This window comes from Ovis aries, chromosome 3 (assembly GCF_016772045.2).
Source record: "Ovis aries strain OAR_USU_Benz2616 breed Rambouillet chromosome 3, ARS-UI_Ramb_v3.0, whole genome shotgun sequence".
NCBI classification, from domain to species: domain Eukaryota; kingdom Metazoa; phylum Chordata; class Mammalia; order Artiodactyla; family Bovidae; genus Ovis; species Ovis aries.
The window spans coordinates 166,302,530-166,330,062 of record NC_056056.1 but is presented as its reverse complement, the minus strand read 5'-3'; the positions used below and the strand labels follow the sequence as shown (position 1 = coordinate 166,330,062).

Below are 27,533 nucleotides of genomic sequence, written 5' to 3'. Positions count from 1 at the left end.
ACGCCTTAAATTTTATCCACAGGAAACAAAAGAAGGAAAAAATAATATACTTGAAGATGTTGACTACATCAATATTTATAAGAGCCAAGGATTGGAAAACAACTAAAATACTAGTAATAAAAAGTACTGGACAAATCTAGTACATGTACTGTTTAGGGTGAAAAGTGAAAGTGAAAGTCACTCAGACATTTCTGACTGTTTGCGACCCTGTGGATTATACAGTCCATGGAATTCTCCAGGTCAGAATACTGGAGTGGGTAGCCATTCCCTTCTCCAGGGGATCTTCCCGACCCAGGAATTGAACCAGGGTCACCTGTATTGCAGGCGGATTCTTTACCAACTGAGCTATGCCTAGGGTATACTAGACATCTTTTAAAATGTCAGGATGGATGAGAAGCTGAATGATACAACCCATGCAGTAAGTTCCAATCCTGAATACCATGGCTCCCATGAGATCTATGCCATGAGACTTACTGTGTTAATTTCTCAACATAATACACCCACCCTGTTCAAGCTCAATGACACTGTCTCACTGTGTGCCAAAAGTCTTTGCTTACTTCTGCCTCCAAACTACTATCATGATCTTGTCCTTTACCTAGAATGTTTTTCCTGTTCTCCCTGCCCAGTAAAATCCTGCTTATTATTTCAAAGTCACTCAAAAAAGACAGAAAAGTGACTTCATCTTTTCTATTAATATGTGCCACCACTCTTGGACCACAGTAGGCCTTTGCTACATGGTTACTAAATGAATGAATGAAAAATAAATAACAGTAACAGCTAATACTACTAAGGAGCTACCATTTGCCAGGAACATTCTAGGGGCATTACATGTAACTCATTTAATCACCACCATTATTTCCTTCTTAATTCTTATCACAGGTTTTACTTATGTATTATGTAATTTCTCCACTAGAATGTAACCTCTACATATTTTGTTCACAGAGAAGTTACTTTAAAATATTTATTGAATGAATCACTAAATGGTCAATCATCAGAAGTCTGAATTAATAGTCCTACGAAACAATCCTTTGAGTCAAATGATTTACTTCAAGTTAACAATTGACCTACAAACTCAGAAATTTTTTATAAAATAGATTTAATGCATATTGAAATCACTTTCTTTTGTAGAAACATAATAAAATGATTTCATAAGAATAAAGCAGAACATTCTGCAAAATATGACCCCTGCTCTCTAACAAACACTATAGCATTACTACTTAATGATATCAGATGCAGGCTACTCAACAGCTCATCCAATGGATTATCTACAATTTGGCAGGTTACCACCCTCGACCAGTTAGACACCATAGGTCAGGAAGGGGTACAATTTAAAAAGATGTATGAACTGTATGTCTGGGCTCACCAGTCAATATATCACTGACCCTAAGTAGCAATGAAAAGTTACTGTGTCCAAATAATATTTTCATTTAGTATTTGGATTCATTTAAAAGAAAAGAGAAGCCCTCTTGAATGTTTATAAGAAGAAATGAGGAAAGAGAAGAGCAGTCATTGGATTATTTAGAATACCCTGGGCTAGAGACCTGGGTTCTGGTTCAAGGCTTGCCAGTAGCTGCCTTAAATACTCTGGTATTTATTTTTCCCATCTGTAATAGAAAAGGACTGACCCAAATGAGTTCCAAAATCCCTTCCAGGTTCTGGGATTCTACATCTCTTTTGTCAGAAAGTGTTCATATTCTTCCCCTCCACTTTCATTTTCAATCCCTACACATAAGCTCATAGAAGAGTTTACAGCTATCCAGAACAGTCACAGGGCACTGCAAAGATATACAGAGCTGGGATTTAAGAACACTGAGACTCCGAATGGCCAAGGAGAAGACAGTGGGAGAGGGAAAAAGGCAGAAGGGAGAAAGGGCAGAAGATCCCACAGGCATATCTATGTCCCACTCTCCTCCCTTAGTGCAATTGGCCAAACATACAAGTGGCCAATAGGGGCTTTGTGAGGGGTTTTGGCTTGTGAGAAAGAAGACTGTAGTCACTTCCATACTGAGTATCACTACCTACGTGAAGTCCTCCACAGCTCCCCTAGGTCCCCTCTGGCAGAACAACCCAGCAGTTTTCCAAATGAGGACCACCTCTCAATTTGGCCCTGAGCATCAGTCATGAGCAGATAACCATAATAACATTTGACTCCAGTGAGAAATAAATTTTGTTTTAAAGCCCCTGAGACATGGGGGTTGTTTACTACTCCAGTGCAACTACATCCTGTTGTTGTTACTTCAGTCACTAAGTTGTGTCCGACTCTGGCTTCTCGATCCACGGGATTTCCCAGGTAAGAATACTGGAGTGGGTTGCCATTTCCTTCTCCGTGGGATCTTCTCTAATCAGGGATCAAACCCATGTCTCCTGCATTGGCAGGTGGATTCTTTTACCACTGAGCCATGAGGGAAGCCCAACCTACATCCTAAATGCTCCCAAAGATGAAACCAGAAGTTGGTAAGAAAAGGTGCCTCCACTTCCTCTCCATCCTCAACACCTTCAAATCTGACACCAAGTGGTCAAAAGGCTTCTGCAGTCTCACTCAGAAGGCTGTAAATTTGAAACTTTCCCAGGCTTTTCTTCAGCTTCTTGCCCTTTAACATTATAAAACGAGGATTATGCGAAGGTACAAAAGCTCTGAGGAAAGGATGAAACAAGACCATGTCCAAATTAGGAAGACATTCTTCTATTTGCAGGGATTGGGGGCAGGATTTTTTTACCTGAAGGATAAGAATATTCTTTACAATGTTTGTGGGTTTCTGCTGTACAACAGGTGAATCAGCTTTTATACATATATCCCCACCCTCTTGAGCCTCCCTCCAACCCAGGCCCCATCCCACCCCTCTAGGTAATTACAGCAGGGTGCAGGATTTAATATTGAGTGGTAAAAGTGTTAGTTGTAAGCCTGTTTGCAACCCCATTGACTGTAGCCCACTAGGCTCCTCTGTCCATGGGATTTTCCAAGTAAAGAGTACTGGAGTGGGTAGCCATTTCCTTTTCCAAGGGATCTTCCTGACTCAGGGATCAAACTTGGGTCTCCTGCATTGCAAGCAGATTCTACACCATCTGAGCCACCAGGGAAGCCTAATGACCAAGCGTTAAAAGACACAGAGGTATAATATAAACACTGTAGAAATAGTCTGAAACACAGAAGATATTCTGAGACTTACAGTTTGTGCTTCCTTTATGTTAACTCTTATCTTTGGTCTAAAGAAACTTTTGTTTTTTCTTCTAGATTCAAATACTCCTCTTTTGAAGATCATGACTGCCATCTGCCTCAAAAAGAAGAATTACTTATGAAGTATCAATGGGATACACCTTCTCAACTACTGATATTAAGTACTTCATCATCTGTAGAGTACAGCGGATTTATCTCATGAAATTTTTATACCTTTATTGTGGCCTCTCTATAATATTCTCTGGATTCTTCCTGTGGTTGTGAGGAACTCATTAATTCCAGTTGCCGTAACTCATCAATTTTAGCTAAGGCACGTCGAGCAAATGCCTACATGCAATTAAAATAAATTTAATTCATAAGGCGTTAGAGCACAGTGATTAAAAATGTATCAAGAGAGTATGTTTTACTCTCCCAGACATTTGATTTAATTTGCGAATTAAACTCTAGGCTGATGCTGACTTTTTAAGAACATAGTAGCTGACCTGTCAATCACTTCCTAGAAGCACCACTAATTTCCGTAAATGTAAAGTCAATGAAATGTTGGCTATACTAACTTTAGAATTCAGAAAAGTAAGGAAATTCAAAAAAGTAAGGAAATTCAAATTTTGGGTTACAGAGTAGCTTCTTATAGATGATCACTTCTCCGGTACTGAACATGCATGCACGTACATACACATACACCCCTCCTCCATGCTCCTCTCAAATTCTAACTTTTCCACCAAAACCAGCTGTATTATCTATTCAACTGTGCACATTGTCAACTAAATTGTTAGGTCCTTAAAGGGCCTTATTTTTATATTTCCAGTACCCAACATACAGAAAGTATTTATTAATATCTGAGGAAAGGAAGAAGGTGGGCTTGCTTATTTAATCAGATCACCATTATTATAATTCTCTATTGCTATGATAGACATAATAGCAAAAAAAGTTTCATTCCTGTAATTTATTTTAGCAGTTCTTTCAAGCATTTTATTTATGATTTTTCATGAAGATGTTTTTAGAACATAACAATAACATAAAGGGTTACATTTTTCAATAAGAAAAAAATTCCAGTGGTTAAAACTATGCAAATGTGTCTATCCCTGATAAATTTAATAGCTATAGCAATATGCCACCACTAGTACACTAAGACTAACTCTGCATATATGGTGAGTAGTTTCCAGAATGTATCCTAGGCTAGAAAAGTATCCCACAAGGACTGAATTAAGCTATTCTGCTGAAATCCAGACCCCACTGCACTCACCAAGTTATGCACACGGGTACAGACTCTTTGCGACCCCATGGACTGTAGCCTACCACGCTCCTCCATCCATGGGATTTTCCAGGCAAGAGTACTGGAGTGGATTGCCATTTCCTTCTGCAGAGGACCTTCCCAACCCAGGGACTGAACCTGGGTCTTCTGCATTGTATGCAGACGCTTTACCGTCTGAGCCACGAGGAAGTCCAAAGGAAGGAATGCCTGTCTCTAATTCTCACAAGTCTATTGACAAGCAGAGTACTACATACTATAGTGAGGGTACCGGATTTCATTTGCACAGAGATGTGGCATAGGTCAATAGAAGCCCCAACCAGTTAAGCTACATTTCAAATATTGAATCAAAAATATATACAGGAAAAGAAGAAAAATAAGAAATAGAGTATACTAAATAAATGGTGGCTGGAAACAGAAAAACAAAACAAACAGACAGCAGGCAGCATGGAAAACAAAAACTAAACAGGGAAGGAAAGTGGCTTGCATACAAGAATATAAAGAGGAAGGGAAGATATTAGAGATCTTATTCAGAAAAGAAGCAAAGATGGTGGAAGTGAACGGAGAATAAATGGGGAAGCAGAAAGTAAAAGCAGGAGATTCACAGGATGGAGAAGCCAGGCAAATGTCTGCAAATAAAGCCTGGGACTTGTATCTTTGCTTCATTGCAGTTCTTTGGCTTTTGTTGGTTTGCTTGTTTTCTTGCCACATATCTAATGAAGAATATGCTGAATATGTTGTATTTTTAAGTATTAGCATCCTCATAATTAAAAAGTCACCTGCATGCATGCATGCTAAGTCGCTTCAGTGTGTTCGACTCTTTGCAACCCTATGGACTGTAGCCCACCAGGCTCTTCTGTCCATGGGATTCTCCAGGCTAGGATACTGGAGTGAGTTGCCATGTCCTCCTCCAGAGGATTTTCCAGACCCAAGGACTGAAGCCACATCTCTTATATCTTCTGCATGGTCAGGCAGGTTCTTTACTGCTAGTGCCACCTGAGAAGCCCCAAAAGTAGCCTACCTCTCCAGGGACACCAGCTTGGCAGTCATAGTAGCACTGGCAGACAGCTGTGTAAAGAGTAGCTCTCCACGTCAAGTACCTGATGGACAGGAGAGGCACTGAGGACTCCATACATATACTGGCCCACAGGAGGTATTCCAAGGCCTGAATCAGAAAGGGCACAATTGAATGTCTTCATTTTAAGCGAATAATGCCAATTTTTATTCAATATAATCAAATGAAGAATCGTGAGCACAAGTCACTGACGTTAAAAATACACAAATAATGAGTCAACTAAAAAATAAGCATTTAAAAGTTAAAGAAGAATTTCAAGAACTCAAAATCTCAAGTTAGCCACTTTACGATGTATTCCTGCCTAGCTCCTAGAGTCCTATGAACTCAGCTTATTCCTATTAACATTTACCAAGTGTCAACTCTAGTCTAGGAGCTAATTATGAAAGGTATGAAAGTGAAAGTGACTCAGTTGTGTCCAACTCTTTGTGGCCCCGTGGACTATACAGTCCATGAAATTCTCCAGGCCTAAATACTGGAGTGGGTAGCCTTTCCCTTCTCCAGGGTATCTTCCCAACCCAGCAATTAAACCCAGGTCTCCCACATTGCAGGCAGATTCTTTACCAGCTGAGCTACACAAGGCAAGCCCAAAAGTACTGGAGTAGATAGCCTATCCCTTCTCCAGGGGATCTTCCTGACCCAGGAATCAAACCAGGGTCTCCTGTATTGCAGGCAGATTCTTTACCAGCTGAGCCACAAGGGAAGCCCAAGGAGCTAACTGCAACAATGCAATTGTTATTAACAACAAATTTCTGTTGATTGATTGACAACAGACCTTCATTGAAAAGTTTCAGTTCCTGATGCTACATATTTCTAGTAATCATAGCATCAAAGGGCTGAGAATCTAATTTCATTCCCTCAACATCACCAGCACCACTACCTGATGTCCCTCACCTCCTCTGCCCACAAACAACAAGGAATGTACCACGTTGCATAAGAAGACACTTCTAAACATGATCTTCTTTAACCTGAAATGCAACCACCTTGATACACCTCTAGTGCATTCGTCCTAGTTATGCCTTCTAGAACAGCCCAAGACCACTCAAGACTCAACTTGACAATTATACAGCCTTCCAAGAATCTGAAAGCACCTATGCAGCCTGCCCACTCCCCCAGCACTCTCCAGGACAAAGATCCCCAAACACTTCTATCCTCCCAGGACAGAGCTTCCCTCTCTTCGGTTCAGTTCAGTTCAGTTGCTCAGTCGTGTCCGACTCCATGGTATTATTTAAGGTGGTCAATGTCCCTGAACAGTGTATGACTAGACCACAAACTCTCACTCTCTGGTTCTGGTCCCTATATCTCTATTAAGTCAACCTGGGGTTGCTTTATTGCTGCTTTAATTGTTTCTGTCATTGTTTGCTAATTTTGCCACACTGTGAACTAAAATGGAATTAACAGTTATCAAAATTCCTGAATTTCACGTTATCTGCTATAAAGAAATCCTATTGTGGATTTTTGCATTCATATAGTTGTGGTTTACGGGGTGTGGGATCAAATCATGTACAAATTTTTCCCCCTTTATATCCACATGGCTTTCAAAGCTCTCAGGATTCCTAGTACTCAAAATTTCATACTTCAAAATAAAACTAGCTACAATTACCAGTTGTTCACATAATATTTGAGTGTGGTCTCAGATTTAGTATAAAAGATCCCACACCACAGATTTTAGTGCCAGACGGAACCTTAAAAGTAACCTAATCTGACTCTAAGAGGCTAAACTGCTTGGAAGTGACAGAGCTGGGGCTGGAATTCGGGTCTCTGGACTCCTAAGGGCAGCAGGATTGTTCCCACTACATGGGGCAACTACAATGAAGAGAAGAAAAGCCATCATTTCACTGAGGGTTCTGAGAAACCATCGTTCAGGTTTCAAAGCTGAAATGCCATTTCAAAAAAAAAAAAAAAAACTACTTAATTTGATTGCAGCATTTTTTCTCGCCCATAAAAGAAAGAATTATCTCTATTAACAAAAATTTGATGATTGCAGCAGGACTAGTCTCTTCATTAAAAGAAAACAGAACAAAACTTTGAAAAAAATAAATTTTAGGAGCCTAGCAAGAGCATGGTTAAGGGGTCCGGTAGGAAGAACCACACAAGGATTAACCAGCTGAGCCACAAGATGGCAGTGCAGCGTCGCTTATTTCGGTTTACAGCCTTTGAGGGGAGCAGAGAGGAACTTTAAAGTCTGGACCTGAACTTTATGTGATGGTCTGTGGAAGAATCTGACAACCATTGTTCAAGCCACAAATGTGATCAAACAATTTCAGCTTCATAGGAAAGTGAAACAGAAATCAACATTTTTTTAGAATGAATAGATTCTACTGAATTCTTTAATGTTTGCTGAATACTATATTACAGTTGCAAATGCCTTCGAAGAAACTACACCCTTTACCATAAAGGAAAGCAAATGGCCACGTGTCTTCAGAGAAACAGGCTTCAGAAAACTGCCCTCGCTGCATTCGCCAAGTATATGCTGGTGGCCTTGCCTCAGCTCAAAAGTGCTTCCCATCTCAGAAGAGCCCTGAGTAGTCTTGGTCTTCAGGACACCTTCAGAGTCATGTCAGAAAATATTCAGGGACTTCCCTGGTGGTCCAGTGGCAAGGATTCTGCACTACCAATGCAGGGGCCCAGGTTGGATTCCTGATCAGGGAACTAGATCCCGCATGCTTCAACTAAAATAAAGAATCGGTATACCGCAACTAAGACCCAGTGCAGCCAAATAAATAAAAGAGAAAATATTTCAACATTGTATCAGGAGCTTCCATACAACTCCTCCATTTGCAGAGATGAACCAAAACAGGGTGGGTCATGGAACTTGTCAACAGACTCGCCTTGTTCTGATGGGGTTGAGGGCCAGTACACAGTGGCATCGGCTCTGGCCTCAGCTACATCTCTAACTATCCTAACTAGATACGCAACCTTGAGCAAATTAACCCTTCCAAGCCTCAGCTTCCTCATCTGTAAGATGAAAGTGATAATGCTACCTTCTCCAAGTGCTGGTGTGAGAATTCAATGAGTAATATATGAAAATGGCTTAGAAGCATACCTGAGAGATGGTAAACATTCATTCAACAAAGGACGGTGATGACAGTCTTAAGGTCTTACCCTCGTAAGACTACCAAGGCATTATTGTGTATGCAGAGCCCTTCACACAGCACTTAGCACATAGTAGGGATTCGATAAATAATCAATAATAACAAGTGGTAATCATAATTACCAAATCCTATAGGAATAGTTTAGATTGCTCTGGGTTGACACCACTAAAAACCTGAGGACCCCATGTCTGTTTCTCCTTCTGTTCTGAACTGTAATGGATTTGAACTCTTAAGTAGCTACAAAATCAGGAGCATTCAGATGGTGCCGGACTGCCAACGGCTTGTCCCCATTAAACGGACCCATCGAGTCCATGTAGAGTCTCAGCTCAGGAGTTGACTCATCAGCCGAGGGTTTGTGAGTTTCAGGGTAAAAAATTAATTTCCTTGAATCTTATTACACTGAACATACACTGAAAGAATTCCAGCCTGATCTGCAAGTGCCAACTGTGCAGCCACCCACCATCCCAAAATTCTTGCATTCCTCACTCCCTCAACTCCCACTCCACAAGACTGGGTCTATGAAATGATCCTCCTTCCGGCCTTCCTTATTCTGTCAATGAGAAACTCACGTTATATGAGGGGGAGAGAAGAAATCTTACACAGATTATAAATAAGAAATTATTTTAAGATGGCTATCACGTTAAATCAAAATTCCCTCAGCATTAGCAAGTACAAACACCAACAGTTAAATGTTGGCACAGACATCTCTGCCCTTCAAAGCCTTGTCAGATGAATGTTATAAGCAGACCAAACCATTGTGATTCTGTGGAGCAGTTATTTGTTGCCACAGCAAGCACAACAGGAGATTTCCTAAATTCCTTTCAGGAAATCATCTGGAACTGAATAGAGAATCGTTGAAATAGTCTGTAGGCCAAATTTAAATTATGCATGGTACAGCCTCTCCTTGTTTTAATTCACACTCAAAAAGCTGGCATAGAGTTTGTTAAGTCACTGTCAGTAATAGAGCTTTTAAATACAAGGAACAAAACAGAGAGAGAGAACACACAATTAATGCTATCTGTTAAGCATGCAAATATCTTGGCATCTATTTTTTTAAGTGTTGTCAGTTTTTAAGATACTTGGCTATGTTTTGAGGAAATAAGGAAAATAATATCTGCCCCGAGTGTCCAAATATTCAGAGCAAGTTTTTACATACAATAGAGAAGACTCACAGAGAAGGCAATGGCAGCAGCAGCAGAGAAGACTCAAATAGCAATGTTGCAAATGCCAGAAACAACTCAAGCATGGTCCCAAGGAGAGAATATTGTCCTTTCTTGGCCTACCTTCCAATGACTGGTTAGTGAACACAGGGAATAAATATGTCTCCTGCAGACAAAGGTGCTACCAACATGGTAAGAAAGTCAACAGAAGCCATTCCCTCCAGCTAAAACTAAGCAGTGAGTACTGGTCAGTGCGAATCTTACTAAAAACAACGTCAGCTCATGACTGACATAGCTGAAGTGTTTGTTCACCCATCAAGTATCTGGGCCATAAGTACAGGCCAAGTTCTTCAAGCAAACGTGGTCCGAGCTCCACAGCAAGTCACACACAGGCTAACCATAGTTTACCATCCAAACTACAATACTTTTAAAAGTAAAAGTGAGCACTATTAATAATTACTCCAGGACAGCAGGCATAAACCAGAACTGTCCTGGAGAAGCTAGAATGGATGGCTACCCTACCTAGAGATATAGTTATTAGATGGATATTCAGTATCATATTGACAAGTTACAACTAACCTGAAAGACTGAGGGACCCTGGAGAAATATCTATCCATTTGGGAAATTCTTTTCATGAATACTTTACTGCCTACATTTTTATTTATGATCATGTTAAAGGAAAACTAAAAACAGTATACCTAGTAATACAAATACAGCCACTAACTTTTGTGACACTAAGTCATTAAATTTTTTTTGTTTAGCATTCAATGCTAACAAAAGCCTTAAGAAAACCAGGAAATACAGGGGAAGATATTCTGACAGTAAATTTCATACCTTGGAAGAATGACCTCTGATCATCAATTTTCTGCAAATAGTATAAATGTAAATGGTACCTAGATGGAGAAAAAGATTAATATGTTTTATAGTCACATGATAGAACTTTACATTCCACTTTCTATAGTTTAAGTTGGTAGTTCCCAAAACAAATGACTCTCTCATGAGAAAATCTGATAATGGCCGAAGTTATAATCATTATAAAACTTTTTGTAACTTGCAGCTAAATTTTTAAAAGAATTAATATGACCATATTTTTAAATGTTAACACAGGAAACTTTCAGTCTTACTTTAAAGGCATTTTAAAGTACTGGTCAGTGAGAAGTGAAAGTGAAGTCGCTCAGTTGTGTCCAACTCTTTGCGACCCCATGGCTTCTCAGTCCATGGGATTTTCCAGGCAGGAGTACTGGAGTGGGTTGCCATTTCCTTCTCCAGGGGATCCCTGGATTCAGGGATCGAATCCGGGTCTCCTGCATTGTAGGCAGATGCTTTACCCTCTGAGTCACCAGGGAAACCCAAACCTTACTATAAAACGAAGCCAGCTCATGACTGGGACATAGTTGAGGTATTTGTTTAGCCAGCTAGTATCAGGGCCATAAGTTACAGTCCAAGCTCTTCCAATAAAATGTAGATCAAGCTCCATAGCAAAACATAAGTTTAAGTTTTGAAATATACTGAACAAAAGGATATTTTAATAGCATAATATATGTACTTTGTGGTTTTATTAATTCATATAAAATTTTATTGGTTCCCATGGTTTCCTCACAGTTGCATAACTAAAGATTTATCTCCAAATAAGACTAGAATACATATTTAATCATATAAGACAATACTCAACAAAGAAACTCATAATTTAAAACTCATAATGCATAATAGGTTACATTATATTCATTTGCTGTTTCATATAATATCTATCCCATTATTAAGTATATCCCATAAGCACTTTGATGAAAAATGCCATTTCTAACTCCTATGTAAGATCATTCAAGTACGATCATTTTTTAAATCAGGCCAATAATTAAATGAAGATAGACAGCTCATTTCATGGCAGCATTTGGAGGACAAGTGGAGAATGACATCACCGTATATCTTTCTACATAGAAAACATATTATCAGGCTATAAACATAACCCAAAAGACAGTATGCTGCTGCTGCTAAGTCACTTCAGAAAGACAGTATAGCATGCTTTAAAAAGGCATTTAATTATAATGGCAAGAATCTAAATATCTGATCTAAAATTCATAACCGCCACAATTCAACAATTACAAATCCTATGTTCACTTTTAAACATAAAAAGCTTCTGAGAAAATAGCACCTGCTCCAAAACACATATCCCTTGATTACAATACACCTGCTAGCATAAGAAACATGACATAAATCAGTGACCAAAATATACTGAATAAAATCTTAAATACTTAAACAACCATAAAGTTCACAGAAAATGCAATTAAGTCCTTCGCATTCAGGGCCTCAGCATTCTTAATGTGCCTGCTTTCATGACGTAGAATTGTTTATCTCCAGTAAGATCCAGCAGGGAAAAATTCCTCAGCTAGTAAGAGCTCAGGCTCAGCATTCTTAACTTGGCTTTGTTGACCTGATCTGTATAACTGTGTTACTTAGGAAAAAAATCGCCTAGTGAGGACATGCATAGGAGACATGTGACTCTTCACCAAACACATGACACAGGCGTGAGCAGGGAACTAAGACCCACATTCAGCAATGGGAACTGGGGGGCTTCAGAAAGCCCCGGGAGACCACCCTCAAGAATAACAAGGGCCCTTGGTACTTCAAAGATGTACCTTTAATCTTTGCACCCCAGTGCATCCTGACCATAATGGAATTCTTCCCTGATGGTTCAGGATATTGGCATGGCTTACAGATTCCACTGCAGAAGCCCAATGGACAGAGTAAATGGTTCAAAATGGAGCACAGACTGAATCTTTATGATCTCAGAATGCCTCTGGAACTTAGTTTGATATTTTACCCAAATCCCTGATACAGAGTGACTTGTGACTTGTGACAAGTGATTCCTTGCCATGTGACTCCTTTTCATCAAAGACAGCCACCACCAAAATAATCTGACTATTTGAAGGCTTAAATGATTTGGGTTCAGGTGAGTTGGGAAGTCAGATATTATCCAATATTATCCAATATTCATTTACCCAGTTAGATTTTGTGAAAGAACCAAGATCGATTAAATAACTTAAGAAACCAACTCTTATAATTGTATAATAGTCAATTAAAGAGTATTAATGTTTAGCAGGAAAGTTCAAATATATTTTAAGAAATTGACTGCAGGTCATTTTTTCACAACTCAAATTCCAAAGTTTTAAAACTACAAGGGCTTTGCGTTTGCTAATCTCCCAGTCGGAATGCCCTTGCCCTGAATGCTCAGATGTCTCAGCCAGGTGTTTGTTCAAATCTCCAGTGAGGTCTACCCTGACCATTCTATTTAAAATTGCAGCCCAGGCCCCAGACCAGCCATCACTCTCACTAATCCCTTTCTAGACTTTATTTCCCTCCATAGCTCTCATCATCAGGGGCTTTCCAGGTGGCTCAGTGGTAAAAGAATCTGCCTGCCAATGCAAGAGATGAGGGTTTGATCCCTGGGTCGAGAAGATCTCCAGGAGAAGGAAACGGCAACCCACTCCAGTACTCTTGACTGGGAAGTCCAGTGGAAGAGGAGACTGGTGGGCTGCAGTCCATGGGGTCACAAAAAAGTCAGACATGACTAAGCATACACACAAACAGTTCTCATCACCACCTGACACATCACTTAGTTTTGATTTGTTAATCATCTCTCTGAAGTACTATATGGCAGCATGAGAAACAGGGGTTTAATGTGTTGTCCACTCCGGTATCCCTAACACCTAGAACAATGCCTGGCACTTAAGTTTGAGATGAATTAATTAAAACAAGGATGACAACTGATGACACTAAGTGCATGTATCTCCCACAGTCCAGCAACCCCACTCCTGGGCGTACATCCCAGAAAACTCTCACGCGGGTCCATAAAAGGACCGATGTGAGGATACTCACTACAGAATTATCTGTAAGTTTAGAGAGGCAGGGCAAACCAGGTGCCCATGCTTATTATGGGTCTCTGCCGAATACAATTCAGCAGGCAGTTAACAAACCAGGTTTACATATAGGAACATGGCTAGATTCTAAAATCATAGTGTTGAGCAGGAAAATATTTAGGAAACAGGATAAAATCTAGAACATGATGCCAAAGAAAAAGCACACAGCAGAATAAGGATGTGGAAGACACAAGAATTGTTCTATCTTTTTTAAAAGGAAAATGGGAGGGGGGTGGTTTTGTGAGAATCTTTAAAGCATTTCAGATAGGGAGTCACACTGCATCATCTCCACCTCTTAAGCAGAACCTGACCCCAGGGCCCAACCCTCAGGTCTATCGCCCTTTCTTGAGCACAGAAGCTCTGCTCTGGCTCAGTCCCTGCAAGATGCATGAGCAATTCACCCGGAGACATGGCCCTGGCAACTCTGATGATGATGGGATGCAAAAGTTTAACAATCACTGGCCTGAAAAATGTCTCCCAGAGACACTCTCATTTCGGTAGCAAATGTAAGGTCTGATTACAGTCAAAATGTCAAAAAAAATTATTTGGGGACAGTGAAGAAGGAAAAGACTAGGAAACATACTGTCAGTTGCCATGGATGAGAGAAAACCCAATATGCTTTCTTTCAAGTTGTTTTGCCCTTGTCTTATAAACTCAGAACAGACTGTCATTCTTTTTCTTACAAGAATATGTGATCCAGTGAACAATATTGCAAGTTACTCCTTATAACTTCAAATTGTAACTTTAAAGAGATTTAAGTTGAATTTAAATTGTAACTCTTAAAATAAAAAAAACAAAAGTTACATTTTGATAAGATTTAGATAAGATTCATTTTATGAGACATATATAATGCATACATATGTCTATCTATACAATGCATATATATGTATATAAATAAACCATATACACATATACATGCACATTCTCAGAGTTCCTCACTCAAAAACAAGTAGGAAGAGAAGGTTGATATGTAGGAAGCCCTAGTCACTGGCCAAAATATTTGAGGAGAGGACTGATAAGTAGATGATGCTTAGAAATAATCTAACCTGCAAGGGCCCGCTGATCCTTCTCCACTTAGATTTATTTGGCCAAAAAGTTTGTTCAGGCTTTTCTGTAAGATGTTATAGAAGAACATGAATGAACTTTTGGCCAACCCAATATCAACTTACTAACTGTGGCCCCTTATTTTGTTTATATGTGAAACTGATTATCTCCACAGCTCTGATCCTCCCTTGAGCAGAAAACCCACACACTTGCTGTATGAGTCCCTGCTCATAAGGACAAACTAAAATGTGATAAAAATGTAACAAAGCCCACCAGTGTCCTCTTATGAAATGAACATTATCTAAATCATAAGGTAATCAAGTCACCATCGAACCTGGCATTTAAATGACTTCCTGAAAGACACAATGAAAAATAAAATATTGAACATTGATATATACCATTGAAGATAATCCAGCACAGGTGCTCCTGTGGCAAAGCCACCTGCATGATGAGCCTGAAGGAGGACAAGATTTGCAGACAGTGGATCACAGACTCTTTATTCTGCAGGTTCACATCACTGTCACAGACCAGCTGGTAGTTGCAAATATTTTTGCCATTTAAAGCATGAAACTGAAACATATGACAAAAAAGAATATAAATAATGTTTATACAACTCAGGAAAGTACCTCTTAAAATGTAAAAAACTAAAATGGAAACAAATTATGCATAACTAACTCAATAGATCAGTAGAGTACAGGAGACTGAATGTTTGTGTCCTTCCAAAATGTATATGTTGAAACCTCACCGCCTGCCATACGAGAACATGGGGGAAAGCAGGCCCTCACCAGACACAGAGTCTTCCAGCCCCCTGATCTTGGACTCGCCAGTCTCCAGAACCATGAGCAATAAATGTTGTTTAAGCCATCTAATTTCTGGATTTTATCTATAGCAGCCTTAGTGGACTAACATATGGAAAGAAACTTGGTAAAATAAGTTTATTCAAACCATCCATTTAGTTAAGATCATCTTTCCTTAGTCAAAAAAAAAAAAGTACGAAGTCCTACTTCCAAGACTATAGGATCGAAACAATTTTTAAAAGTCTCCCTAATGGCATGTTAACATATTAGTTCAGAGGTTATGTATATACACAATTCTGTCAGCAAATGTTTGTTGAGCACCTTTCTTTGTCACACTCCGCTAAGCAACAGGGAGTCAAAGATGAGGAAGACAAGGCTCCTGACAGAGGAAAAACCCTTCCAGGCACACACAGTGTTAGGGATGCTTAAGGTGACTGCTGTGGTCACTGAGCTGAAAGTCTTGTTTAAAGTTGGGTAAGAAGGTTTAAGACAAATTGAGCTATAGAAGTGGTCCCTGTTTAGAATATGGGCACCATTGCAAGGAATGTGGACTAGTATTTGATTTACACTTTTTAGAAATAAATTCTGACAAAAGTATGAAAGACGCAAAGCAGATGGAAGACAAAGCTACATGCAAGAGGCTAGCAGAGATCAAAGGCTTCTGAGGTTGTTCAGAGACAAAAGGGCCCTGAAATGGGGCTCTGAAAGTGGGGATGAAGAGAAAGGAAAGAGCTAAGTCTTATCTAAGATCCATGACATTTGGATTATCTCACATCCAATTAGAAGTGAGAGGTAAGAGAGAGGAAGAGGTTTGCAATGGTTTCCTGCTTCGCTGATGGACTGGAGCCAATTATTGGAGAAAAGATGTTTGTTCAATTTGGGACATGTTGATTATGAGATCTTTATGATGTTACCTGGATAGATGGGGAGTTCAGGATAGTGATTTTGGCTAGAGAAACATCAGAACTACTAAAGCTGTGCGAGTGTACACTCTTAATAACACAAATGAGCCTTATTCTGCCAGGCAGATTGTCTGCTCAGATACATATATTTCTAGCCACCATGAAACTGATTTCACAGCTAGGGAGGTTGAGTGAAAGAATGATAATACAATAGTATAAGAGATATGGAGGCCTGGGCCAGGGTAGTAGGGGGGCAGGGGCTCAAAAGTTCCAACTTTTCATTCAGCACTCTTCCCAATGGGGCACTGAGATATTACAATTTATGAGAAATATATATTTGGCCACTCAGATGGCCAAAATATGTTTCTCATATGTGTTTGTTCTTCATCCACAGTTTCTAGCTCACAACCCCCCCAAACCCTTAGAATTGTTTTAAGTGTTGAGAGTGACAGAGATCTTTGGCTATGTTAATGAGGTGACTTTTGGAAAGTGGCTAAGGATGGAGGTTAAGTTGCCAAGGAACCCAACCATATGATTAGAGGTTTAGCACTTTCAGTCCCATCCCCTGACCTCCAGAGAAGGGGACAGGGGCTGGAAGTTGAATCTACAACCAATGGCCAATGATTCAATCACAATTATGCAATGAACCCTCTCTTGGACTGCAAGGAGATCAAACCAGTCAATCCTAAAGGAAATCACCCCTGAATATTCATTGGAAGGACTGTTGCTGAAGCTCCAACACTTTGGCCACCTGATGGGAAGAGCTGACTCACTGGAAAAGATCCTGATGATGGGAAACATTAAATGCAAAAGAAGGGGCAGCAGAAGATGAGATGGTAATATAGCATCACCGACTCAATGGACATAAATTTGAGCAAACTCCAGGAGATAGTGGAAGACAGAAGAGCCTGGCATAATACAGTCCGTGAGGTCTCAAAGAATTGGACATGGCTCGGTGACTGAACAACAACAATGAAGCCTGCATAAAAACCCAAAAGGATGATGTTTGGGAAGTTTCCAAGATGCTGAACACACGGAGGTGCTGGGAGTGGGGTGCCTGCAGGGGCCATGGAAGCCCTACTCCCTCTCCCCATGCCTTGTTCTATGTACCTCTTCCCTCTAGCTGTTCCTGAGTTACATTATGTCCGTTTACAATAAACCTGTAATCTAATAACTAAAATGTTTTCACAAGTTCCATGAGCCACTAAAGCAAATTACTGAACCCAAGGATGGGTCGCAGGAACCTCTGACTTATAGCCAGTCAGTAAGAAATAGAGGTCACAACTGGAGCTTGCAACTGGCATCTGAAGTGAGTATGGGATGGGGTAGAATGGGAAGTGGTCTTCTAAGACTGAACCCTTAACCTGTGGGATCTGATTCTATCTCCTCATAGAGTCAGAATCGAGTTGAGCTGTAGGACAATCAGCTAGTGTTCCAATTATTTCTTGGTATCAGGATCCCCACCCCTCCTCTCCATATTAAGCACCAACTCACACTGCCCAGTATTCTCATTCATGTACTTGTGTCACAGGCAAACTGAATGTGCCTTCAAACATGCTTCAACATTTCTGCTTATTAAACCACATGTTGTTTTCAAGACCTAGAACAATCATTAAGTTTGGAATAACACAGCCTCGGATTCAGACGAATTAGGGTTGAAACACCAACTGTGTCTATGGCTTTAAAACGACTAGGTTTTTTACTCTCCAATAAACCTCAGTTTCTTATCTGTAAAAGAGGCATAATAGTACCCATCTCTTAGGACTGCAATGAGGCTGCAAGATAACAGTTCATATAAAGCATTTAGAAGACTACCTAGCACATGGTAACTGCTCAACCAGTGACTCATCAGTAGTAATTAACATAATAATGCTGGTATACTAGAAAAAAGCATTTTTTTTCATATCAAAAGATCTATGTTTCCTCTCCAGAGTCACTAGTTATTATACTGTGTGATTAGCTTTCTTTTTCTCTCTTATACAATAGGGATAATAACAGTATCTAACTCATAGAGTTATTGTGAGAAGCCAATGTTTTCCAAAGTACTTTGAAGAGTAAAAGCATTCTACCAATATTAGTTATAATAATAATAATAATAAAACTGCCTACTGGATGAATAAGTGATTATAGTGACAAAATCTCCAAAGCATCTTTACAAAAGTTAATGAGTACACTTTCTCATCCAGCACAGAAAATATTTATTAAGCAACTTATAGTACACAGGTAAATACCACACGAGGCAAATGAAAGACACTGAGAAGCTGTCAGCTAAAGGACAGACTGTTGCATAGCTAATCATAAATGGTAGCTATTTTAGCTACCACTTTCATCTTACTGTATGTGGTGCAGTTTTGTCTCCAAAGCCTTTTGGGAAAAAGACAGTTTTGAATTGATTCACGTCTGCTTTATTCTCATCAAAGTTGATGCTGAACTGCTGAAGATATCTGCCATAGCATTGTAAAAGGGCCAATTTATATTCCTGAAATAAAAAAAAGGGGAGCTCGATGAAGGTTTTAAAATACCATTTTTCTTACCATTATTAAAATTAGGTGATATTGGGTTTCCCAGGAGGCGCTAGTGCTAAAGAACCCACCTGCCAATGCAAGAAACAGAAGAGACATGGGTTTGATCCCTAGAGTCGAAAAGATTCCCCAGAGGAGGGAATGATAACCCATTCAGGTATTTTTGCCTGGAGAATCCCATGGACAGAGGAGCCTGGCAGGGTCACAAAGACTCAGACATGACTGAAGCAACTTAGCACACCCAACATTCGTATTATTCTCAATGATGGCAATGTTGATAATTACTATGATCACTATTACTTCCACCATGACATCATTACTAACATTATCACAACTATTTCCAAACACACCCGTGACAGACACTGTTCTTGGCAATTCATGTGCATTATTTAATTCTCCTCACAACAAACCAATTGTGAGATGAGACTTCAAAGACGAGGATACTTCCCAGGGCATTGTGTGTGGTAATACCTGGATATACTCAAAATCCAACAGGTTCAACCTCAACAGAGGATAGTAATCCACCAACTCAATCACAGAGGTGGAGGAGGTGTTTAACCAGCCTTGCTTCTCTGATACCTCCTAAGCTCCAAAAAAGAAAGGACAGGAAAGAGGAGAAAAAATGGGGGTGGGTAGAGAAAAGAAGGAAGAGGAAAAAAAGAAAAAAAGGAAGGAAGAAAAGAAAGAAGGGAGAAGAGAAGAGAAGATTGCAGGTGATGAGCTGGCTCTTTCGTGTCCCATTTCTGAAGTTACATCAGGACCAATCAGTCTGAGCTGTTGTTAGTTACCGATTCTCGTCAGTTCTAATGCATGCTTAGGTTCCCATTACAAAGTCAGATGCCTCATTTCTGAAGCCCACAGGGCACAGCTGACCTGGAGAGTTTCAGGGCAGTGGATGCCAGCAGGGCTCCACAGATGAGTCAGCTACAGCCCTTCCTCTGCTTCTTCCCATGTGACTGTGTTTCCAGGAAGAGCAGCTGCCCTGGGTGTGAACTGCCTCTTGGGTTACCTTGCCCCTCCGCAGATTCAGAGTCAAAACGCTCTTTTGTTCCTATTTCTATTGACTTGTTTGTTACTTGCTCACTAATTAATTCTGAATCTTTTCCACTCTAACTTGATTCACATAATGAATTCAAATCTAGGTTCAAAACAAGAGTAGTCCAACAAGATGAGCTTTACTGTAACTAAAATAAAAATAGATTCTAGAAACCAAAGTAACCACTCAAGTTTGTTTCCAGAGTTATAAATACCTTTACCGGCCCACTTTCCCATCAGTGAAAAGTAGTTAAAACATTTTCTTTGTTTCTTTAGTAAATCTTTTAGATATTCTACCTGAAATACTCTGAATGCTTGGCCAATACCGATTATCAACTTGCTTTATCAACTTCTAACATGTTCCTTCTTCCTCCGTCTACCCATCTGGATACTCCTGAAACAACCTCAGACTGTGTTGTATATCACCAGCTCCTTATTATGAAATTCTCCAGGTAAGAATACTGGAGTGGGGTGCCATTTCTTTCTCCAGGGGATCTTCCTGACCCAAGTATTAAACCCAGGTCTCCTGCATTGCAGGCAGATTCCTTACCATATGAACTACCAGGGAAGCCTCATTATATTGAGAAGAAGCATAAAAATAAAGAGCAGGGCACTCATCTAATTCTTATGAAAACTGTTATTCCATTTCACATGAATATAGCTTACAAGTTGGATCTCACTTGGTTTCTTTTTCTGTAGTTTCCCAAACTCTGCATTTTCAAGTCTCTAAGAACCATAGTCCAATTACATGGAGCTGAGAGGATTCTTTAATTTGGGCAGCTGAAAATAGATCTTAGTGCTCCCTTATGCAAGTTCCTCTGCATCTTTGCCTCTATTCAGTAAATTTCCAAAAAGATTCAAGCCCAGAAAATAGAAATGGAGGAGGAAAATGAAGCTGAGAAACTGTAGACGTAAGACATTTGAAACTGTGCCCCCAAAGAGTTAAGAGAGGCTCACAACAAATAGAAATTCATGAGCTTGTCTTACAGAACAACAGATAAGGGAAGAGTTTGTTAAAAGCCCTTTGTTTGTAAACTACCCTCACTGATTAAGATAGCTTTAGTTCTTTTTTTCTTTCTTTCTTTCCTTTACTGCGTACGTTCCCACCTTCATGGCAGAAAGCAAAGAACTAAAGAGCCTCTCGATGAAAGTGAAAGAGGAGAGTGAAAAAGTTGACTTAAAATTCAAAATTCAAAAAACAAAGATCATGGCATCTGGTCCCATCACTTCATGGCAAATAGATGGGGAAACAATGGAAACATTGTGATAGACTTTATTTTGAGGGGGTCCAAAATCACTGCAGATGCTGACTGCAGCCATGAAGTTAAAAACCCTTGCTCCTTGGAAGAAAAGCTATGACCCATCTGGACAGCATATTAAGATTCATAGACATTACTTTGCCGACAAAAGTCCATTTAGTCAGAGCTGTGGTTTTTCCAGTAGTCATGTATGAATGTGAGAGTTGGAGTATAAAGAAAGCTGAGCACCAAAAAATTGATGTTTTTGAACTGTGGTGTTGGAGAAGACTCTTGAGAGTCCCCTGGACTGCAAGGAGATCGAACCAGTCCGTCCTAAAGGAAATCTGTCCTGAATATTCATTTGAAGGACTGACAGTGAAGCTGAAATCCAATACTTCGGTCACCTGATGGGAAGAACTGACCCATTGGAAAAGACCCTGATGCAGGGAAAGATTGGAAGCAGGAGGAGAATGGAACAGAGGATGAGATGGTTGTATGGCATCACTGACTTGATGGACATGAGTTTGAGGAAGCTCTGGGAGTTGGTGATGGATAGGGAGGGAAGTCTGGGGTACTGCAGTCCATGGGGTCACAGAGTCAGACATGACTGAGCAACTGAACTGAACGGACAGCTTCAGGCTGTCCAGTTGTTTTGCAGGAACTAGAGTCAGCTCTTGCCTAGAGCCAGCCAACTGGGGGAAGGTTGGGATCCCCAATCCTAAAATTAGGCCTGCCCAGGCATCTCTTGACCAGCCTTTTGACATCAGAGGCTGAAAAGCTCTGGGCTCCCATCAGGCTATGCACCTCCATTCTGAACACACACATAACCCAGGTGTTCCTGTGCAGAACTCCGACTACCTCACCTTTCCCCCTACCTCCAAACACCTTTCCCTGAGCCTAAGACCACACTGTTGATATCTCATAAATATCCCAACTCCCTCGCTTTCCAGGAGGCAGATCTCTGACTTGTTCCTCGCCTGGTTGCCTTGTGAATAAACTGTTTCTCTGCTGCAAACCTCAGCGGCTCAGTACTTGGCTCGCTTCATGTCAGGAAAACGGACCTGGCTTGGTAACAGACAGAATACCTCCCATGTCTGGCCTAAAATCACTTTGTATAAAATAACACTCGGTCCAAGGAGCCTATTAATACATGTGCCAAAGATATCATATTTAACTTGGAATAATTTGGGCCCAAGCCAGAGGTTATGGGGAAAAATTCACATTTTCATTAACTGAAAACCCAGCCTCGGTGTGATCTTATCAAACCAAGTCCGTGAGTCTGCAGCAATCCAAGACCCGGGCATTGATAATGGAACTAGAAATAAGGCAGGAACTCGGTTGGAATACAACACTGAGTAAGAACTGGGGCCTGTATGGAATGACTGCTGCAATCACATACGGCAAAGTGTTGAGAAGGAGCTGAAGGTCACTGAAACAAGGCACCTGGAAACAAGCAACACAGCAGCAAGGCCCTGCAAGAGCTGTGGGTAAGGTCAGCCATGTGAAAAACAACAGGAAGTGGTGTCTGGGCTCCTTTGTATGAGGTAGGAACATGATGACTCAGCATTTCCTGTTGGGCGCCTACCACACCCTCTGGTAACTATGGGCTGTGCTCCTGCTCAGCCTCAGCCAACTGTCTTTCTGTTCAGGAACCACTCACCTCTGGAGAATCCCAACTACAAAATTTAAAAGTGAACACTTTCTCTGTCACTGTGCCTCATTAAAATTTTTACATATTCCCTTGGGTTTTTCCAACAACAACAAAAAATCAAATGGTGTAAAAGAGGAATGCTATCCAATAATAATAATTAGCCAAATGAGTTTCATTTGGGCTCTTTTTACTCCACAGGTACTTACTTTCATTTCACAAAGTCTATCTCCAACCTTCAGAAGCTTCTCGTTGTAATAGGCAGCTGGCAGCCGGGGGGCGTATTTGGTCCAGATATTAAACAAAGAGGTGGCACTGTAAAAATTATAAAATAAAACAATATCTTCAAAGTCAGCAGGAAACCTAAATTAATTAGCAAGCAATCCTTAAAAACTTACCTTGTGCTAAGTCTTTTTTTTTTTAACTTTTTATTTTGTATTGGGGTATAGCCAATTAACAATGCTATGACAGTTTCAGGTGAACAGGGAAGGGGCTCAGCCATACAGATACATGGATCCATTCTCCCCCACACTCCCCTCCCACCCAGGCTGCCCCATAACATTAAGCAGAGTTCCCTGTGCTGTACAGTAGGTCCTTGTTGGTTATCCTTCTTAAATATAGCAGTGTGTACATGTCCATCCCAAACTCCCGAACTATCCTTTCCCCCAATCCTTCCTCCCTTGTACTTTCTAATGTGCCATATTGTCAATGTCTAATTATTGATAAACGTAATTATGGTTATAAGTATTATTTCCTTTGTACCAAGTACTGACAGCTCTTTATATGTATTTTTAATGATTTTAAAATTTTAATATTTTTATTGAGATATAGTTTGTTTCAGATTTATGACATAGTGATTCACAATTTTTAAAAGCTATATGCCATTTATAGTTATTATCAACCAGTGACTATATTTTCTGTGCTATGCAATATATCCTTGTAGCATACATAGTAGTTTGTACCTCTTAATCCCCTACCTCTGTCTTGCCCCTCACACCTTCCCTCTCCCCACTGGTGACCACTAGTTTGTTCTCTATGTCTGTGAGTCTGTTTCTTTGTTATTATAGTTACTAGTTTGTTGTATTTTTTAGATTCCACACATAAGTGATATCATAAAGTATTTGTCTTTCTCTGGCTGACTTCTTTCACCTGACATAATGATGCCCTCCAAGTCTATCCATGTTGTTGCAAATGGCAAGGTTTCATTCTTTTTTATGGCTGAGTAATATTCCTGTGTGTGTGTGTGTGTGTGTGTGTGTGTGTGTTCATGTGTGTATCACATCTTCTTTATCCATTCATCTCTTGAAGGACACCTAGGTTGCTTCCATATCTTAGTTATCATAAATATTGCTGCTATGAACACTGGGACTGACTCTTTGTATGCATTTTTTAAAATCAACTTTATTTTTTTAAAGTAGTTCTAGATTCACAGAAAAATTGAGCAGAATGTATAGAGATTCCCCCATATACCCCTATCTCCGGCACATGCACAGCCTCCTCCATTATTAACATCACTCACCAAAGTGGTACGTTTGTTACAATTAACACACTGACACATCATTATCACCCAGTGTCCCTAATTTACATTAGGGTTTATTCTTGGTGCCATCCATCATATGGCTTTGGACAATTGTATCCACCATTGAATCATAGAGAGTAGTTTTGCTGCCCTAAAAGTCTTCTGTGCTCTGCCTATTCATCATTCGCTCCCATAACCCCAACCACTGAACTTTCTATTCTCTCTATAGTTTTGCCTTTTTCAAGATGCCATATAGTTGGAATCATATAGTATCAATATGTAGCACTTTCAAATGGCTTCTTTCACTTAGTAATAAGGATTTAAGATTCACCCATGTTTTCCCATGGCTTGATAGCTCATTTCTTTTTAGCACTGAATAATATTCCATTGTCTATACATGCCACAGTTTATCAGCTTACTTACTGAGAGACATCTTGTTTGTGTCCAAGTTTTAGCAATTTGTATAAAACTTATAAACATCCATGTGCAGATTTTTGTATGGAATGTTTTCAGCTCCTTTGGGTAAATACTAAGGAGCACAACTGCTGGATTATGTGAAGAATATATTTAGTTTCACAAGAAAACATCAAACTGTCTTCTAAAGTGGCTTTACCAATTTGCATTCCCACCAGCAATGAATGAAAGTTTTCCCATTGATCCACATCCTTGTAAGCATTTGGTATTGTCAGTGTTCTGGATTCTGGCCATGCTAAGAGGTGTGTAGTGGTATCTCACTGTTGTTTTAACTTACATCTTCCTGATAACATACAATTTTGAGCATCTTTTCATATATTTATTTGTCATTTATTTATCTTCCTTGGGTAGATGTCTGCTAAGATTTGTGGCCCATTTTTAAAATCAGGTTGTTTGTTTTCCTATTGCTGAGTTTTTAAGAGTTCTATGTATATTTTAGATAGTAGTCCTTTATCAAATAAGTCTTTTGCAAGTTTTTTCTCCCAGTCTGTGGCTTGGCTTTCATTCTATTGACAGTGTCTTTTACAGGGCAGAAAAATTTAATTTTCATGAAGTCCAGTTTATCAATTCTTTCTTTCATGGATCATGTCTTCAGTGCTGTACCTCAAAAGCCACTGCCAAATCAAAGGTCATCTCGATTTCTCTTATATTATCTTCTAGGAGTTTTATAGCATAGAATTTACATTAGGTTTTTGATCCATTTTGAGTTAATTTGGGGGAAGGATGTAAGGTCTATAGCTAGATACGATTTTCACATGTGGATGTGCAATTACAGCACCATTTGTTAAAAAGGCTTTGCTTCATTGTATTGCCGTCACTCCTTTGTGAAAGACCAGCTGACTGTATTTACATCTTTCTGGGCTCTTTATCCTGTTCCTTTGACCCGTTTGTCCATTCTTTCCCCATACCATGCTGGGGAGGTCAGGTAATGTCAGTCCTCCAAATTTCTTCTCCTTCAATATTGTGTTGCCTAATCTGGGTCTTTTGCTGACATGAGTATTTTTCATTCCATTTTCAAAACTGAGATGGGTAGTATCAATATCCCAAATATACAGCTGATCAAACTGAGGCAGAGTATATCTATACTCTTAGCCAGCATATAACTGTGCCTTCCAGTCCTCTGGAATCTAAACTCCCTAAGAGCAAGGACTTCATCGGTTTAGTCACTGCCCAGCCCCAAGAGTAGTGAATATCTAGTATATGTCAGTTCAGTTCAGCTCAGTCACTCAGTCGTGTCCGACTCTTTGCAACCCCATGAATCGCAGCACTCCAGGCCTCCCTGTCCATCACAAACTCCTGGAATTCACTCAGACTCGCGTCCATCGAGTCAGTGATGCCATCCAGCCATCTCACCCTCTGTCATCCCCTTCTTCTCCTGCCCCCAATCCCTCCCAACATCAAAGTCTTTTCCAATGAGTCAACTCTTTGCATGAGGTGGCCAAAGTACTGGAGTTTCAGCTTTAGCATCACTCCTTCCAAAGAAATCCCAGGGCTGATCTCCTTCAAAATGGACTGGTTGGATCTCCTTGCAGTTCAAGGGACTCTCAAGAGTCTTCTCCAACACCACAGTTCAAAAGCATCAATTCTTTGGTGCTCAGCCTTCTTCACAGTCCAACTCTCACATCCATACATAACTACAGGAAAAAACCATAGCCTTGACTAGACGGACCTTAGTTGGCAAAGTAATGTCTCTGCTTTTGAATATACTATCTAGGTTGGTCATAACTTTTCTTCCAAGGAGTAAGCATCTTTTAATTTCATGGCTGCAATCACCATCTGCAGTGAGCACTCAATAAATACTTGTTGACAGAAAGAATGAACGGATGAAGGACTAGGGAAAAGAATTCTTTGTTTTTATTGTATGCTTTTCTATAGAGAGTTCAAAGGTTCAACTGTCCAGTCAGTCCATTTAGGGTTATGTTTCCTATGTGGTTTCTAACCAGAGTTCAAAGGGAAGCAGATCATTGCTTATTTTGTTCACCCATTTAGTTAATATTTACTCCTTCCCTCTCTCTTGGAAATTATAAATGCCTCTCTTAATAGTTGTCCAAGCCTATCTCATAAATTTTTAGTAAGAAAGGTATTATACACTGAATGTGAGTGCCTCCTCAAAATTCACATGTTGAAGCCCTAATCCCTCCTGTGGCTCAATTTGGAGGAGACTCTGAGAAAGTAATTAAGGCTAAATGAGGTCATAAGGGTGGGGCCCTGGTCCACTGGGATTAATCCATCCAAGAAGAGACAGGCACATGTTCTCTCTGTGTGTGCTTCACAGAGGAAAGACTATATGAGAACAAAGTGGACATCTTTTAAGCCAGAAAAAGAGCTCTCACCAAGAACTGATGCTGCCAGACCCTCTGGGACTTCTAGGCTTCAGAAAAATAAGAAAACAAATTTCTGTTGTTTAAGTCACCCAGTCTATGGGATTTTGCTATGGAAGCCCAAACTGACTAAGTAATAATTGACTATGCCAAAGCTTTTAACATTTTGTTGTGTGGATCACAACAAACTGTAGAAAATTCTTCAAGAGATGGGAATACCAGACCGCCTGACCTGCCTCCTGAGAAATCTGTATGCAGGTCAAGAAGCAATAGTTAGAAATGGACATGGAACAATGAACTGGTTCCAAATCGGGAAAGGAGTACAGTCAAGGCTATATATTGTCACACTGCTTATTTAACTTATATGC

The 27,533-nt window shown here is 40.0% G+C and overlaps 1 protein-coding gene and 1 non-coding gene across 9 annotated transcripts in view; one reads left to right on the top strand and one right to left on the bottom strand.

Annotated features, from left to right (window-relative positions):
* CFAP54 (cilia and flagella associated protein 54) overlaps nt 1–27,533 on the bottom strand; it is a 330,206-nt gene that overhangs the window by 295,394 nt on the left and 7,279 nt on the right. For 7 of the 8 annotated variants that reach the window (XM_015094809.4, XM_060413069.1, XM_060413070.1 and 4 more), the window contains exons 2-8: nt 23,061–23,166; nt 18,744–18,887; nt 15,108–15,279; nt 10,586–10,644; nt 5,446–5,589; nt 3,389–3,502; nt 3,168–3,269 (exon numbers count right to left, since the gene is read on the bottom strand). In XM_015094809.4, coding sequence (XP_014950295.2) covers nt 3,168–3,269; nt 3,389–3,502; nt 5,446–5,589; nt 10,586–10,644; nt 15,108–15,279; nt 18,744–18,887; nt 23,061–23,166 — 841 coding nt within the window. The remainder of the gene's footprint in view (nt 1–3,167; nt 3,270–3,388; nt 3,503–5,445; nt 5,590–10,585; nt 10,645–15,107; nt 15,280–18,743; nt 18,888–23,060; nt 23,167–27,533) is intronic. The other variant, XM_042247103.2, reaches the window with a different exon arrangement.
* TRNAG-ACC (transfer RNA glycine (anticodon ACC)) lies at nt 8,077–8,148 on the top strand. The gene has a single exon. It is a non-coding gene; the product is annotated as a tRNA-Gly (tRNA).